Source organism: Anomaloglossus baeobatrachus, chromosome 6, assembly GCF_048569485.1.
Source record: "Anomaloglossus baeobatrachus isolate aAnoBae1 chromosome 6, aAnoBae1.hap1, whole genome shotgun sequence".
NCBI classification, from domain to species: domain Eukaryota; kingdom Metazoa; phylum Chordata; class Amphibia; order Anura; family Aromobatidae; genus Anomaloglossus; species Anomaloglossus baeobatrachus.
This window is the reverse complement of record NC_134358.1, coordinates 392,077,574-392,095,031: the sequence shown is the minus strand read 5'-3', so window position 1 is coordinate 392,095,031 and position 17,458 is coordinate 392,077,574. Positions and strand designations below refer to the sequence as shown.

The window sequence follows — 17,458 nt, the reverse complement described above, 5'->3', positions numbered from 1 at the left end:
GTGTTTGACAGCGAGAGAGAAACGATCTGAATGTGCAGGGAGCAGGAAGCCGGCGTCTGACTGCTGCGGATGCTGGTAACCATGGTAAACATCGGGTAACTAAGCAAAGCGCTTTGCTTGGTTACCCAATATTTACCTTGGTTACTAGCGTACGCTGCTCGCAGGCTGCCAGTGCTGGCTCCCTGCTCCCTGCACACGTAGCCAGAGTACACATCGGGTAAATAAGCGAAGCGCTTTGCTTAGTAACCCGATGTGTACCCTGGCTACGAGTGCAGGGAGACAGCGCTAAGCGGTGTGCGCTGGTAACCAGGGTAAATATCGCGTAACCAAGCAAAGCATTTTGCTTAGTTACCCGATATTTACCTTAGTTACCAAGCGCAGCATCGCTTCCACGCGTCGCTGCTGGCTGGGGGCTGGTCAATAGTCGCTGGTGAGATCTGCCTGATTGACAGCTAACCAGCGACCATGTAGCGACCCACAAGCGATCCTGACCAGGTCATATCGTGGTCGGAATCGCTGGTACGTCATTTAGTGAGACGGTACCCTATCACACAAATCGGATTACAAAAATATTTAAGCACAAGTTGTAATGTAACAAAACAGGTAAAAGACCAAGGGGGTGAATACTTTCGCAAAGCACTGTACAAGAAGGAAGCTACTTTATTTATGTCTCGAGAGGCTGATAATCTACTTTATTTTACAAATACTTTGCTTTTAACATTAAAATAAACTGCAATGAATATTGCAAGTGCTGTAATAATATGTATGATTATTATTATTATTATTATTATTATTGTTATTATACTAGATTATGTATATTTCGTGCACTTGCTTTTATTTAAAGCAATAAATATGAGCACATTTTCAATGGTAAGGACATTAACCTCCAGGTCTTCATGTAACACTTCATACAATCAGTTTCTCTTCTGACTGCAATGTAGGTGACTGTATACACAAGCATTTTTACAATAAGCACCCAACACACAGAAATCAGTGTCTGCCTGCCAAGCATTGTTATGTCATCTTCCACTTGAAACCCAATCTCCGCTGAAATATATTACAACTTGTACTATTTTAGAGCCTGGCGTAGTGAGACATAATTGGAAGGCAATAAAGTGAAAGTACTCACTTAAACACCAAGTTTTAACCTTAAGGGAAAGGAGAGTAAGCTTTCATCTAAAGGGAACTACGTGCTCTAATAATAGGCTTGTGAGGTAGGAGAAGAGATGCCTTGTTACATTCTTATGTCTCTTTCTGGAATAGCAAAGTCACATTTAGATAACATACGGTATGTTGTAAAGAAACTATAGCTGTAGCGTCTTCTTCCAGGTCAATAGCACTGAATACCCAGACTTCTACTGGTAAAATATATTTATTTATACTGGAAATTAAGATAAAAACAAACCCATTAAAAGAAAAAAAATAACCTTCAATTCCAAATATTCATTAGCTATCCTTCATATTCTCTGATGAATACCTACAAACCTGTTTGGTCACACCAAAATGGGTCTGGGTAGCCGCTAGTGAAGAGCTCAGTACTCGTTAAGTGCAGTTGGATGCTCAGATGAGTGTGGCTTGAGCACTCGAGTATAATGGAAGTCAAAGTTGGACTCGAGCATTTTCGAGATTTCCCGGAAAAAAAGTTTGAGTTCCATATTGACTTCCACCACTCTCATCTGGGCATCCAACTGAGCATCCAACTGCACTTCACGAGTACTGTTCACCCAAGCATGGTAGTGCTCACTCATCACTATTAGCCGCCTAAGAATATAATTCTACAATGCACATCGATAGGAAAGATCATCAATAATGAATTAGGTCCAGTTCTTGGCATTGTTTATCAGACACAGCTCTATTGTACAGAAAAGACTCATAGCATTACATCATGTCCTCAAGTGATTATGGTTGGTGAAATTATCTAGACCACCATAGTGAAGAATCCCATAGCAACTAGCGGGGGATTGCCATGATCACACGGGCCCTGGGATAATTCTGCCTAGTAACGTGGGTGTGTGGCCTGGGGCCAATCAGCACACTGCGCGGGTGTTTACAAATATTTTAGCAGACTCTGAGGTATTCTGCTTAGTAACGCGGGTGTGTGGCTGGCGACCAATTAGCACACCGCGCGGGTGTTTGAAGTATTTTTATTGGTGGTATCAGTTGTGCGGTATAGGATTTTTGATATAAAAAGGGTGGTTTTGGTCAGCTGTGCCATTCACAGCTGAAGAGCAAAGAAGAAGTTTTCATGGAGTCCCTGCTGGAGCAGCTGATTCGGAGGGCTGGCGAAGAGGACGGCGTTCAGTGGATGCGAGCCTGCCTGGGCGGAGGCGCCGCTGAAGTATCGGTAGACCGGGAGAGGGGAGAAGTGTCTGTGCCGGCGGTTCCTGTAGCGGCGACAGAGGATGGTGTCGGCATCGCGCGGAGGGCGAGGAAGAGAAAGGAGAGCTACTCACCGCCAGCGTCGGAGATGAGGTCCAGGAGCGGCAAGTCTGGAGCGGCGTCGGCAGGTGTCCGGAAGAAGGCGGCGGCGGCAGCGACTCAGTCATCAGCATCGCGGAGCCACGAGGGTGTACGAAGATCCGGAAGAAGCGGAAGCTGCGGTCGTGGCAGCGGTCGCGCGAGATCGGCGCGGGCCGCGTCAACAGTCTCGCGAGATTTCGAGAGGTCGGCGCGAGACTTCAGGAGATCGGGTCATCAGGAGGCGCCCGTGGTGCCGGAGTTCGTGCGAAGGGCTGCCGCTGTACAGAGTGCCGGTGAGGGGGTTGTCGCGGGCAGTAGCATGCCGCCGCTGCTGCAAAAGAGCTCCCTTGCAGCGGCGGCGCTACAGGCCTGGACCTCCGATGACTCGGTCAGCGACGGCGGTGAAGTCTGTGGCGATCCTGGGCCTGCCGCCGTAGGACCATCGGTCGCTGCCCCCCAGCTATCGGATGCCAGCGGCAGGAGGGAGAATCGGGACTTCAGGAATGGTGAGCTTTCCTTCTCACATTCTCCTTTTGCTAATCTAAGTGTAGGTAGTGTAGATAGTGTTAGGGACCTTATATACAGTATTTGTACGGAGTTTATGCAGACTGGTGCTAGATCAGCTACCCCCCAGCCAGTGCTGCCTGTAGATTTACATGAGCCTTTGGTTCAGGGTATCCCCCAAACTTGCTATAAGGAAGCGTTGACATGTAAATCTTCTCCTTTGGGGTTCCATTTGAGTGGAGCCGTGAAGGAGAAGATTTGGAAAAAAGAATATGTTGATGTTTTTTCACTTTTGCCAGCTGGTAGGGAGTCACGGATTGTGGGGTCTGAGGTCAGGGGTGATTTGGACGGTGATAAGAAAAAGATTTACAAGTCCTTTCATAACTGGCTTCAGGCGTTCACAATCTATGCATCTGTCTTGGGTGAGCGGTTTCCTGGAGATTGTAGTGGGCTGTTCCAGCATATTGATGCAATATTGGAGGCCTACCGCAATTTTGGGGGAACCGCATGGCTTGTCTATGACGAGTCATTTAGGCAAAAAATGTCTGTGCATGATAGTATGAAGTGGGGGGAGAAGGACGTGGGTTTGTGGTTGAATTTAATGTTACCACAGAGGAATATGGTGGCAAAGCAGGCTCCTAATCTGCAGTTGAAGAAAGGAGTCTGCTTTGCTTTTAATGAATCAGCTTGTAAGTGGCTGAATAACTGTAGGTTTAGACATGAATGTTCTAATTGCGGTGGTGCACATCCCATGGCGAGATGTTTTAAACGTAATGCGCCAGCTGGTCAGCAAGCAAACAATCCGCGGGAGCTTTTTCTCAAAAGCACAGACTCCTGTGATGTTGGGAAAAATGCTTCCGTGGTTAAAACGGTACCCAGACAGGCTGAAAGCCAGCATAATAGCTAATGGCTTTGAGCATGGTTTTTTCGTACCGCCATTTTTGGGTCAAGGATGCGTTTTGGTTCGCAATTTACCTTCTATTAGGCCGCATATTCAATTTGTCTCTGAGCACATTCGGAAGGAATTGCTTTTGGACAGATTGGCGGGCCCATTTTCTTCTCCTCCGTTTGCAGATTTCCGAATTTCACCATTGGGTATAGTGCCAAAAAAGGAGGCTGGCAGTTTTAGGGTGATACACCATTTATCGTTTCCTAAGGGGGGGTCTCTTAATGACGAGGTTGATTCCAGGGATGCATCTGTTCATTATGCATCATTTGACTTGGCAGTTGAGCTCCTTCGACGGTTTGGTCGCGGAGCTCTGCTGGCAAAGTCTGATATAAAGTCGGCATTTCGATTACTGCCTGTCCATCCTTCTGGATTCAATTCCTTAGGGTTTTATTTTACTGGGGATTTTTACTTCGACAGGTGTTTACCAATGGGGTTTGCTTTGTCATGTTTTTATTTTGAAAGCTTTTCGTCATTTTTACATTGGGTAGTGCAGGATTCCGTGCCATCTGGCGGGATCCTGCACTACTTGGATGATTTCTTGTTCGTGGGCCACAGGGATTCTGATTTGTGTGGGGAATTGCTACAGAGGTTTTTGATGTTTATGAATCATTTTGGGGTACCTGTGGCCAGCGAAAAGACAGTATCCCCTTGCCAGAGGTTAGATTTTTTAGGTATTACAATTGATTCGGCTTCATTGGAATGCAGCCTTCCAGCTGATAAATTGAGGCAGCTACAGGATTTGATTGATAGCATTGTATTCAAGGAGAAGGTCACTCTTCGTGAACTACAATCTTTGTTGGGATCGCTCAATTTTGCCCTTCGTATCATTCCCATGGGAAGGGTGTTTTGCCGCAGGTTATATGACAGTATGAAGGGTCTTAGCTCTCCTATGGCACATATTCGGGTATCGGCTGAAATGAGGGAGGACTTAATGGTTTGGAAAAGATTCCTGTGTGAGTTTAATGGTATTAGTTGTCTGCAGGAGCAGTTTTGTTCGTCGGAGGAGTTAGGTCTTCTTTTTTGTACAGATGTTTCGCATGGTTTTTTAGTTTCTTTAGGGAATGTCTGGTCGGCGGATGCCTGGCCCAAGAAATGGTCAGCTGTTCGCTTGACGGACAAAAAGGTAGTTTTGGAGTTATTTGCGGTTTTTGTGGTAGTTTCCCTGTGGGGCGATGCTCTCGCTAATAAAAGGATTTGCTTTAGTTCCAGTAGTAAAGGCCTTGTTTTTGCTGTTAACACGCTCTCTTCCAAGTGTTTTTGGTCAGCCAGGTTGCTGAGGCAGATTGTTTTGCAATGCTTGAGAGCTAACATCTGGTTGAAAGCAGTGTTGGTGCAGGAACAGGCCGTGGTTTCATCTCTATCTTTTTTGCAGCGGTTATCCGGGTGGAGAGAAGGAACACGGAAGGGGCAGGTAGAAGTGGCTTGTCCGGAGCACTTCTTCCAGATTCTGGGGATTTAATCTCGGGTTGTATAAAGAATTCTCTGGCTCCGAATACATGGGCAGCTTATGCTGCTGCATGGAACAAGTGGAAGCAGTTTTGTGATGCTAGAGGGTTTGATAGTCACAGGGGTGAGTTGCCCGCAGTTTGGGCTTATATACACTTTGAGTTATTGGGAGGGAGTAGTCATTCTGCATTACACAAAGCCTTGTCAGGTATTTCATTTTTTCTGAAAATATGGGGTTTTCAGTCGCTTTTTTCTTTTTTCTCCATCCGGCAGTTTTTTAAAGGGCTTAAGAAAGGGTCAATCCAGGCTGATGCCAGACGCCCGATTTCTATGGATTTGTTAGGAGAATTATGGGTTGCGCTGGCGTCTGTTTGTTTGAATAATTTTGAGACATTGTTGTTCCGGGCTGCTTTTGTTTTGGCCTTTTTCGCTGCTTTGCGGATTTCGGAGTTAGTTTCTCATAGTAAGAAGGTTGTTAGTGGGTTAATGTTTGAGGACGTGAAGGTTTTTAGAGCTCATTGTTTTATTTCTGTTAGTAGCTCAAAAACTGATCAATTGAGGAGAATGATGTGAAGATATCTTCTCATTCTTTTAGAATTGGGGCCGCCACAGTGGCAGCCAGCCTGGGACTAAAAAAAGGAAAAATTATGAAGTTGGGGAGATGGTCCTCAGGGCGGTATCAACTGTATGTCAGGCTTCATTTGCTTACCTAATCAATTTTTGTTTTCAGAGCCCCTGACTGTCTGGATTATGGGTCACTCGTTTGTTTATTGGGCCCAGAAGCGCGCCGCTGCTCGGACATATACTGAGAACCTTGCATTTGCTCATGAACAGGTTAACATTTTCTGGCTTAGCAGCCGGGGTATGAAATGGGAGCACCTTTTGGCTGAGTTGAGGAGGAGAGCAGCGTACTACCCATCTCCTGATTTGTTAATCATTCATATTGGAGGGAACGATATTGGGAAAGTACGAACTCTTGATTTTATTGCTCGGATAAAAAGAGACATTGTTTTTGTTAAAAATATTTTTCCTTCAGCAGCGCTGGTGTTTTCTGAAATCATCCCCAGGTTGGTTTGGTGTGGATCCCAGTTTTTATTTATGGAAAAGATTAGAAAACGGATTAATAGGGTTTTATCTAAATTTTTCTTTTCTATTGGGGAAGCGTCCTTTAGACATCTGGATCTAGAGGGTTTTGAGCATGGCATATATAGGTCAGATGGGGTACATCTATCTGATATTGGTATAGATATATTTAATCTGGGATTGCAGAGTATGGTGGAAAATTGGCTTGTTGGTCGTGTGGGGGGACGCTAATGAGGCATTAGCGTCCGTGTGGGAAAAATCGCCCAGAGTATCTGGGTGGATTCTGGTTATTATTTTTGTGAAGGTTTGGTATGGTTTTTATATGGTAATGTTTTGTTATGGTTTTATATATTTAACTGTTTGGTAACCCTTAATAATAAACAAATGGCCAATTTATTCCAATCCATACTCTGTAGTCTGTCTCAGTTTTATTTGTATGTGAATGTATGGGTCTTGTGTGATCATGAAGAATCCCATAGCAACTAGCGGGGGATTGCCATGATCACACGGGCCCTGGGATAATTCTGCCTAGTAACGTGGGTGTGTGGCCTGGGGCCAATCAGCACACTGCGCGGGTGTTTACAAATATTTTAGCAGACTCTGAGGTATTCTGCTTAGTAACGCGGGTGTGTGGCTGGCGACCAATTAGCACACCGCGCGGGTGTTTGAAGTATTTTTATTGGTGGTATCAGTTGTGCGGTATAGGATTTTTGATATAAAAAGGGTGGTTTTGGTCAGCTGTGCCATTCACAGCTGAAGAGCAAAGAAGAAGTTTTCCCGCCCTCCCGCCCCATATTTTAGCCTTTAATTTTTTCTTTGTTTTTAATTTTGTCATTTGTTTATATTAGAGGGGAAAAATCGCCCAGAGTATCTGGGTGGATTCTGGTTATTATTTTTGTGAAGTTTTGGTATGGTTTTTATATGGTAATGTTTTGTTATGGTTTTATATATTTAACTGTTTGGTAACCCTTAATAATAAACAAATGGCCAATTTATTCCAATCCATACTCTGTAGTCTGTCTCAGTTTTATTTGTATGTGAATGTATGGGTCTTGTGTGATCATGTAAATTCTTGGACTATTAAAGCACAGTCCATGCAATATACTAAACCATAAAAAAAAATTCAGACCCATGAAACGATCATTGGTGGTTATACCTCTCCATACATCACTGTGGGGCCCAGAATACTACTACAGGAAATGCAAACGGGGTGGGCTTATATTTAACATAGACATTTGTCTATATTTACCTTATTACGCTTTGCACCTTTATATCTCTACCTACTGTTCTCCCCTGCAGTCAACAGTATTTCACTATATAACTTCTGGACACACTGGAGCTGAACCCTATCTCCACATGTGGCTTCTATGTATTTTTAATGTGTGTCGTTTATTTGTATAATAAAGATGTATTTTCTGCACTTTAAAAAACTCAGTTTTTTCTATGGTTTAGTACAGCTGCATAGTAGTGGCCCTACCTGGCATTACAATCACTAGATATGTCCAAATTAATTTTTTCCCCCAAAGTACATTTTAATCAATAGATCTTATAATAATAATTTTCACAATTGGATGTGTTAAAAAATGTTTTTGTGCTGAGAAAATCTTATATATGTGCCCCTGCTATGTATTGTGTAATGGCCGTGTCTGACCGTACAGGGTCATGGTCTGATCATACCACATCTCCTGGGCTGAGATAATCGTATATATGTGCCCCTGCTATGTGCTGTGTAATGGCCGTGTCTGACAATACAGGGACATTATCTGATCATACCACATCTCCTGGGCTGAGATAATCTTATATATGTGCCCCTGCTATGTACTGTGTAATGGCCGTGTCTGACAATACAGGGACATTATCTGATCATACCACATCTCCTGGGCTGAGATAATCTTATATATGTGTCCCTACTATGTGCCGTGTAATGGCCATGTCTGACCGTACAGGGACATGGTCTGATCATACCACATCTCATGGGCAGGGAAAAGCATAATTCACTCATAAGTGAGTATACAGACAAAACAGGAATGGCTCTCAGCTGCTGCTTATTGAGGCAACACATTTCCCTGCCTGCAGTAACACATCTCCCTGCCTGCGGTAACACATTTCTGTTTCTGTTTTATCACAAAAGTGAGTGTTTCTGACGCATCTTCAGCCCCATGAGCTCATCTTAAATCAAGTCAGTGATGTTTGAGTACCAGCGACTGCTTAGCTTATGTGTCACTGACTTATCATGAGCTCACAAGACTGGTGATGTGGCAGAAATACTCTCTCGAGATAGACAGCCAGGGAACTGTTTTACCTCAGAAAACAGCAGTTACGATCCTCTGCTGCATCGTGTTTCTATACTCAATTATCAACCAAAAAGCTATTTCTGCTATGCAGGCAGATACAATACCCAAATCCTGATAAGAATAACTATAAAGCAATGATTAAAACATAACTTTTAATACTCATGTCTAAGATCAGACAATGCATTACATAAAGTGCAGTGCATTAAAGTGTAAATAGTAAAAAAAGAAAAAAAAAAAAATTAGATAGATCTCACCCGATCCTTCTCCCTGAGTAGATCACACACTACCGGATATATAGGCAAAAGAGAGCCGACAATATAGGGCTCAAAGTCAGTTCAATCTAACCCCTGTCGTGCCCATGCAATGGGCAGCACCCAAGTGAAATTAAGATTATCTCAGCACAGGAACATTTCATATAACATCCAATTGTGGAATGCATTATTATTTGAAGATCTATTGATTAAAATGTACTTGGTCATGAGAAAACACCAAAACATTCAAAGTGAATAGGACTGAGGTACAATACCTGGGCATAATGAAGGGGTTGTGGTGCTTCTCACCATAGTCTTATCAAACAGCTTAAACTTGGACCCCTACTGATACCCCTACTTTTATATCTGAACAAGAAACCCAACTTGTGTTCCAACCACTGATGAAAAATATGGCCATACAATGTGGACATACAGTCATATGAAAACGTTTGGGCACCCCTATTAATGTTAACCTTTTTTCTTTATAACAAATTGGGGTTTTGCAACAGCTATTTCAGTTTCATATATCTAATAACTGATGGACTGAGTAATATTTCTGGATTGACATGAGGTTTATTGTACTAACAGAAAATGTGCAATCCGCATTTAAACAAAATTTGACCGCTGCAAAAGTATGGGCACCTCAACATAAACGTGACATTAATGTTTTGTAGATCCTCTTTTTGCAAAAAATAACAGCCTCTAGTCGCTTCCTGTAGCTTTTAATGAGTTCCTGGATCCTGGATGAAGGTATATTTGACCATTCCTGTTTACAAAACAATTCCAGTTCAGTTAAGTTTAATGGTCGCCGAGCATGGACAGTACGCTTCAAATCATTCCACAGATATTCAATGATATTCAGGTCTGGGGACTGGGATGGCCATTCCAGAACATTGTAATTGTTCCTCTGCATGAATGCCTGAGTAGATTTGGAGCGGTGTTTTGGATCATTGTCTTGCTGAAATATCCATCCCCTGCGTAACTTCAACTTCGTCACTGATTCTTGCACATTATTGTTAAGAATCTGCTGATATTGAGTTGAATCCATGCGACCCTCAACTTTAACAAGATTCCCGATGCCGGCATTGGCCACACAGCCCCAAAGCATGATGGAACCTCTACCAAATTTTACTGTGGGTAGCAAGTGCTTTTCTTGGAATGCCGTGTTTTTTTTTGCCTCCATGCATAACGCCTTTTTGTATGACCAAACAACTCAATCTTTGTTTCATCAGTCCACAGGACCTTCGTCCAAAATGTAACTGGCTTGTCCAAATGTGCTTTTGCATACCTCAGGCGACTCTGTGGCGTGCTTGCAGAAACGGCTTCTTTCGCATCACTCTCCCATACAGCTTCTCCTTGTGCAATGTGCGCTGTATTGTTGACCGATGCACATTGACACCATCTGCATCAACATCAAGATGACGCTGCAGGTCTTTGGAGGTGGTCTGTGGATTGTCCTTGACTGTTCTCACCATTCTTCATCTCTGCCTTTCTGAAAATTGTCTTGGCCTGCCACTTCTGGGCTTAACAAGAACTGTACCTGTGTTCTTCCATTTCCTTACTATGTTCCTCACAGTGGAAACTGACAGTTTAAATCTCTGAGAAAACTTTTTGTATCCTTCCTCTGAACAACTATGTTGAATAATCTTTGTTTTCAGATCATTTGAGAGTTGTTTTGAGGAGCCCATGATGCCACTCTTCATAGGAGATTCAAATAGGAGAACTACTTGCAAGTGGCCACCTTAAATACCTTTTCTCATGATTGGATACACCTGTCTATGAAGTTCAAAGCTCAATGAGGTTACAAAAAAAATTTAGTGCTTTAGTAAGTCAGTAAAAAGTAGTTAGGAGTGTTCAAATCAAGAAATTGATAAGGGTGCCCATACTTTTGCACCGGTCAAATTTTGTTTAAATGCGGATTGCACATTTTCTGTTAGTACAATAAACCTCATTTCAATCCAGAAATATTACTCAGTCCATCAGTTATTAGATATATGAAACTGAAATAGCTGTTGCAAAAACCCAAATTGTTATAAAGAAAAAAGGTTAACATTAATAGGAGTGCCCAAACTTTTTCATATGACTGTAAAAGATGATTACACACAAACAACAGACCACTTTGGAACATAATTACTAGTAAGCATTATTCAAGGGTTAAATAGAAGACATTTACCCTGTTTACGCAATGAGGTTGATTCATCAAAACTGGTGAAGTGCACAATTGTGTTACACCAGTCTTGCTGTAATAGAAGTATGGCGCCTCTGGGAAGTGGTGTGCACCTGCGTGTGCTGCACCAGAATGTCTACTCCAGTCATAGACTGGAGTAGCATGTACCATTTTTTATTAGTTTTATGCGCACATCCCACCCCGGTTGTGCTCAGCTTCACCATTTCAGAAGAGCGGAGTTAATCCGGTGAGAAAACACCTAAAGATTAAATATTTTTGCGCAACTCCCTGTTGTGCACCACATGAGTGACTATTCAAAGCTTTTACGTTAGTTTTCTGGCATGAAATATTTAATGAATTGTCCTCATAATGTTTGTATTATTTGAGAGAAACTCAAGATTAGCTAGCTGGATTATTTTAATTTTCCAAAATTGTGCTCCATTATTATATTCAGTGCGTTATGTCACAAATGTTTTACATTCTACATACTCATACTATGATAAGCATATTGGTAGAGTAGAGCAGACACATATGCAGGAGCCCAGTCCAGCGACCTCATCAGTAGTCTATGGGTGCAGACCAAAGACCTACGACCCTCCACCCACCCACCGGTATCTCGGGCAACTGTCATCACCGTAGCAGCTCACATGACTTTGCACCAGGCCTACTAATCAGAAAATGAGCCAGGAATGATGTTGGGTGGGAGGAGATCTGAAGGACTCTGGCCCAGCACCTGCTTCCAATAACTCCCAACATGGCCGCTGGACCAAGGTCATGTGAAAGTTCTTGTTTACATATTAAATAAATATGATTTGTGTAGGTAAAAGACTATTAATATAACTTGTCAATGTTGCAATATAATCAACGGTATGGATTCATAATATTATCTATTATATATGGATTCGAAACAGTATGGATTCTTAATATTATATATTAAGACTGTAGGTTACATGTCTGAAAATCATTACCCTACAAGCTCTGACAAGTAATGCCCAAATACAACAGGACAAAAATGAAGGTCAGTTTATAGAATCCTGCCGCTATCAAAATCAAAGGCCTGTAATTCAATAAAGTCATTGCCAAGCTTCACAAGAGTGTTTATTCAATCAACAGGTAGATAAATCCTATTGATACACATTGTATAAAGTGGAAATTGCTTTTGTGCCTAAACTCAAGGTGAATATCTACTAAAACAGGTGCATAGATTTGATAGTAGGCATTTACTTTTCATTACATGCACTCTTCTGGGGGGTACAGTGGTATAAGAAAATCTTCTTGGAGGGAGAGTCCCCCCCAGTCCCTGATTGCTCCTTATGTGTCCCTTTTTGAACTGCTAAGTACATTTGCATTAAGAAATGTTCTATCTCTCAGAAAGCATCTTATTAAACTCTCATTTGTATAATAAAGGTCTATATGCAGATGATTTTTCTAGTAGTATGTAAGTGGAAAACTATATGAGCACATGGACGTAAACAAATGGATTTTTCGCAATGTGGAAAGGAAAAATCACTTTCACCATCTAGTTATCAAATAGAAATAACAGACGATCTGTGCTTAACATCACATCAGATTGTTTTTTGTTTTTTTCAAAGAGTTTTGGAATATGATTCTAGTTCCTATGGGCAACTTTTCACTAGTTTGATAAATCTGACCCAATGGGCCTACGACTAGTGAGAAGGAAACACAGGCAGCTGCTTATAGTACCTAATCACATGTAAAGCTGTTCCAGTTTTCTTCTGCACCACTTCTCCTCTATGTATTTCTCAGCATTTGCTTCAATGACTGATCTCCAGGTATCATAAATATGGATTGGAAAAGGTCTGAATTTTTTGATTTCTAATAGCCAAAAAAAAAATTGTAATCAAGACAAATCCCAAAGATGGGTGATAGTTGCACTGTCTGATCCTGTAACATTATTCTGTTGGTGTACCAAAGAAGTGAACACAATCTATCAGTCAGTCCTTTCCTTACAGTGTTTGGACGAAGCATATGTCAGAGATGATATAGAGAAGCATTATTGTGAATGTTGCCTATTGTCGCTTTATATTGCAGCAAACCTTAACAAAAAGGATAACTGACCCCTCTGTCTATGTAGCGATTAAAAATCAAGTGTTTCTGACCCCATTGCACACCTTGAATTTTAACAAACCCCATTCACCCCAGTAGCACATCAAGGTATGCAATAATTTAGAAACAAAAATCTCTTTAAGACCGCATCCACACTACACCCGTGTGGTACGGGTGCGGGCCGTGTGACACCCGTGCTGCCGGAGAAAACACTGACATGTCAGCGCTTTGAAAATCGCACACACGTACAAACGCACACGGACACACGTTCCGTGTGGTTTTACGTGTGTGTGCCTGCTACCATAGGGTAGCATTGCTGAACATGTCTCCGTGCCGCCGGTACGTGTAAAAAATGCCAAAACACGTACCGGAGGCACGGATGTGTGGCGCTAGCCTCAATGGAATTTGTGAGAAAATCCTCAAGTTCCAAAGTTTTTAAAATGTCATCTATAGAAGCAGACAACAGTTTGGTGCATTTTTTTCTGCAAACTAAAGAAAATCCTAAAATAAGAACTGGATATTGTATGAATATAGGCGACAATAACACATAGCATTTAGGTACACATTTGTGTTTACTCCCGCCTTTGGCTAAAACAAATGCACAAAAATCTTCACTGTATAAATATGGTCTCACTTATACACAGCTAAATTACTACACAAATATGTACCACACAAATTAGCCCAGTGTCATGTGATTACCATCTGTAGAGTTTGCTATTCTATAATATTAATCTACAGGCTCAGCATAAACAACAAAGATGAGTACAACATCACATGATTTCCCCAAATACTTACACAATGCAAAACAGTAGAAGACAATATATTACACTACTGAGCACTACAGTTCTAAAACCACATACAAACACAATTTTTACAGGTTGATAAAATGAAAACCATAATAGAAAAACTGTATTTCACTACAAAAAACACAACTAGAAAGATGTTCATAGGCTAAGAATACAATCAAGAGTACAAGTAAAGCAGAAACTCCAGTAGGGAAGTAGGCACAGTTATAATATGTCAGAACGGCAAAAGAAACACCTTCAGATGTTAAGCAGACCATCAAATTATATATTTATACACTTATTTATAAATCAAGATGGTGTATTGACCTTTCTGACTTATTCAGGAATTGTATGACTCTATATATAGATGTACAAATCCCAAATATGACTCTCTACATATATATATATATATATATATATATATATATATATATAGTCATACACATCCCAAACAATATATGTCATATTTGTTGTGTATATATATATATATATATATATATATATATATATATATATAATGTCATACAAATCCCAAATAAGCCAGTAAGGTCATTACGTCTTCATGATTTATAAATAAGTATGTAATTCTGGTTGTCAGGAATGTGCTGTCAGTCACACAGTGTTTGTCCTTAGATCATTAGCAATGGGGTTAATTAGTTTATTTTAAATGAAGGCTACAAGACATGTACACAGTGTACATAAGGATAAAGCACAAAAACAGCTTGCAGCTAAATGCTGTTATCAGAAGCCTATTGACACCAATCTCCAGATAGCAACCTCCAAACCCTATCAATGGTTAAATCTGTCTGCTCCTATCATGACTGTGCTCACCACATAAACAAAGCAGATTTACATAGTAAAAATCAGGAATAGTCACTTGATTTGCTTCATTTTAGTAATGGGCAAGTGTTGGTAATAAATGAGATTATTCAATGTTGTAAGAATAAAGTGAAAGAACAGAACAAAAATGAGTATGTGACAATGGTAGATCAAACAGGTAGTACATTTTCATATATAAAACTGTGTTATGTGCTGTATATATACATTTATTACTACTAGTGTTAGTAGCATGTTATTATTGCTTTTATACCTGTTTTGATCTCCAGTATGATGTATAACTGTACATGCTGTCTGGCCAGCGCAGCTCTTGAGATGAATGGTGCAGACAGACGTGTAGGGTTACACTGGGGCATTTACCTTACTGTGACCATCCAATATGATAAATCCTGCACTTACCAGGCACACACAGGAGATGCAGGGGTTGTCAGTGATGAATGGAATTTGCAGGGCCTCTCCTTCATTTTCACATTTTGCCACAGAGCCTTGATGAATAGGAGAAAATAATGTATATTATTCTCTGTAACCCTCCATGATATATAGCAGAGGTTTATGATCCAACATGGAGGGGATTGTAATACCCCTAGGATCGTTACAATCTGACACCTCTTGCGTAAAAAGCTCAGGTTTAGCGACAAGTAGGAGAAACCTGGAAAAAGATATTCTCCAAGAAACAGCTCCCTGGACTCCCACAGAAGCCACTGTGCATCCTGCCTTGGTACACCACTATTTATTACACATGATGGTCACTGATGCCTCCTCACTTCTCTAGGTGAGGTTGTCTTCTCCGGCAGGGCAGCATACATGCCTCTAATAGCTAGGACAGGGTGACTGATCTACAGTAACTTCAATTACAAGAAAAAAATACACATCCTGTGAAAGAAAAAAATCCGTGTCTCCAGTTATTACATGTTGCTCCTTGTTCATATATCTTTACATGTGGTTAAAAGACAGGGAATTCTGGACAAAGTTGATCTACTGATATCAGACATCTTGGTCTGTCTTTATCAAAAGACTCATTTTTCAAAAAACACAAAGTACCCCATAACAAGCCCCTCACTACTCCTCCTTTCCTATGATCAGCTTTACATTATCTGCATTTGGCATCACCTACCCCTGCTAGACTGCAGGAGGGATCAGCTTTATTCCTGTATGTACCAGGTGTCAGTAAAGTATGTCCTTCCAGCAAGGACAGGGGTCCTCACCTGCCTCCACAAGGGACTGCACTAATTCTGTACAAAATACCCCCTCCCCAAAGTAGAGAAAGGCAGCAACAGCAGAAAGTATAGCGACCAGCCCTCCTGCCATGGCACCTGCCTTACTTCTGGTGCATAGTAATGGGAATAAAGAATGTGGCACTCACTATATAGATAGAATATAAAATGTACAATGTGATAAATAGATATATAAATATTTATATGTTTGTTTAAATAGAATATAAAATATTTATAAATATAAAATCAGATAAAAATGCAGTAAGGATGCACTAATTACTTGTACAGAAGGCTTTTTATTTAATTAGACTCACAGTGTCTGTGTATGTGTGTGGATACATGATATATATTATCAGGTGCACTAATCCTTCAAGAATGAAGAACCCACAGACATGTGCCAAGACGTTATATCAGCTGCATCCTTACCTATCAAGAATGAAGAACCCACTGACATGTGCAAAAAAGTTGTAAATATAAATATCCATCCTGTGAGTGTGGTAATCCCGGGGGAGCTGGCACACATTGGCAGAGGCAAACTACTGGCCAAGCAGAAGTTCATTGTCCCAGTAGATCCAGTCTGCAGACCAGGAGGCACGTCTTGAAGCTCCTCACCGATGTGCAGTGCTGGAGTGAATGATGACAGTGTGTCCTGGAAGGTCCTCTCCTGGTGGTGTGTATAAGGTCAAGGGCTAATCATAGGAAGGTGGCTGCTACTGGAGTGTGGGAGGTCAGGGGCTGATCACAGGGGGGTCCCACTGGTGGGGCTACAGCCAGATTGTGAGGACATGGGCTGATCACAGCTGGTAGCTGTCTCTAGAGTGTAATGTATAAGGAGGGCAGGGGTTGATCTGACGGAGGTCCCACTTCTTGAACTGGTTTGGAACATATGAGGACAGTGGCTGATATTAAGAGTCCTTCTGGTGCTGCTCCTGACCTCAGGTGGGTTTCCGCTGATGCTGCCGGAGTCTGAGAGGAAAAGGGTTAATCTCGGGAGAGTTCCTCTGCTGAAGTACTGCAGACTTTAGGAAGGATATTCAGCTACAGCTGCTGTTGACCCCAGGAAGGTCCCACTGCTGGTGCTGCTGCTGGAGCCTCAAATACAGGTCTGACCTCAGGAGGCTCCTCGTGCTATTGCTTCCACTGTAGTGTATAAGGATACAGGCAGGTCTTCAAGGGACTCACTGCTGCTATTAACTGTATGAAGAAAGCGCTGATGTTAGGAGGGTCCCTCTGCTGGTGTGTTGGAAGACAGGATGATGTCAGGAGGGTACTTATGCTGGGGTGTAAAAGGACAGGGCTGATCTCAGGATGGTCTCTGCTGGTCCTGCTGCTGAAGAGTATATAGATCTCAGGATGGTCTCTGCTGGGGCTGCTGAACAGTATATGGATCTCAGGATGGTC

General features: G+C 41.8%; 1 protein-coding gene across 1 annotated transcript in view; it reads right to left on the bottom strand.

Annotated features, from left to right (window-relative positions):
- Window positions 1-17,458, bottom strand: part of BMPER (BMP binding endothelial regulator) — a 492,868-nt gene that overhangs the window by 474,052 nt on the left and 1,358 nt on the right. Inside the window, exons 1-2 of the mRNA XM_075315106.1 lie at window positions 16,484-17,458; window positions 15,243-15,328 (exon numbers count right to left, since the gene is read on the bottom strand). The exon at window positions 16,484-17,458 is cut by the window's right edge and continues 1,358 nt beyond it. Of these exons, the coding sequence (XP_075171221.1) occupies window positions 15,243-15,328; window positions 16,484-16,616 (219 nt within the window). The 5' untranslated portion in view covers window positions 16,617-17,458. The remainder of the gene's footprint in view (window positions 1-15,242; window positions 15,329-16,483) is intronic.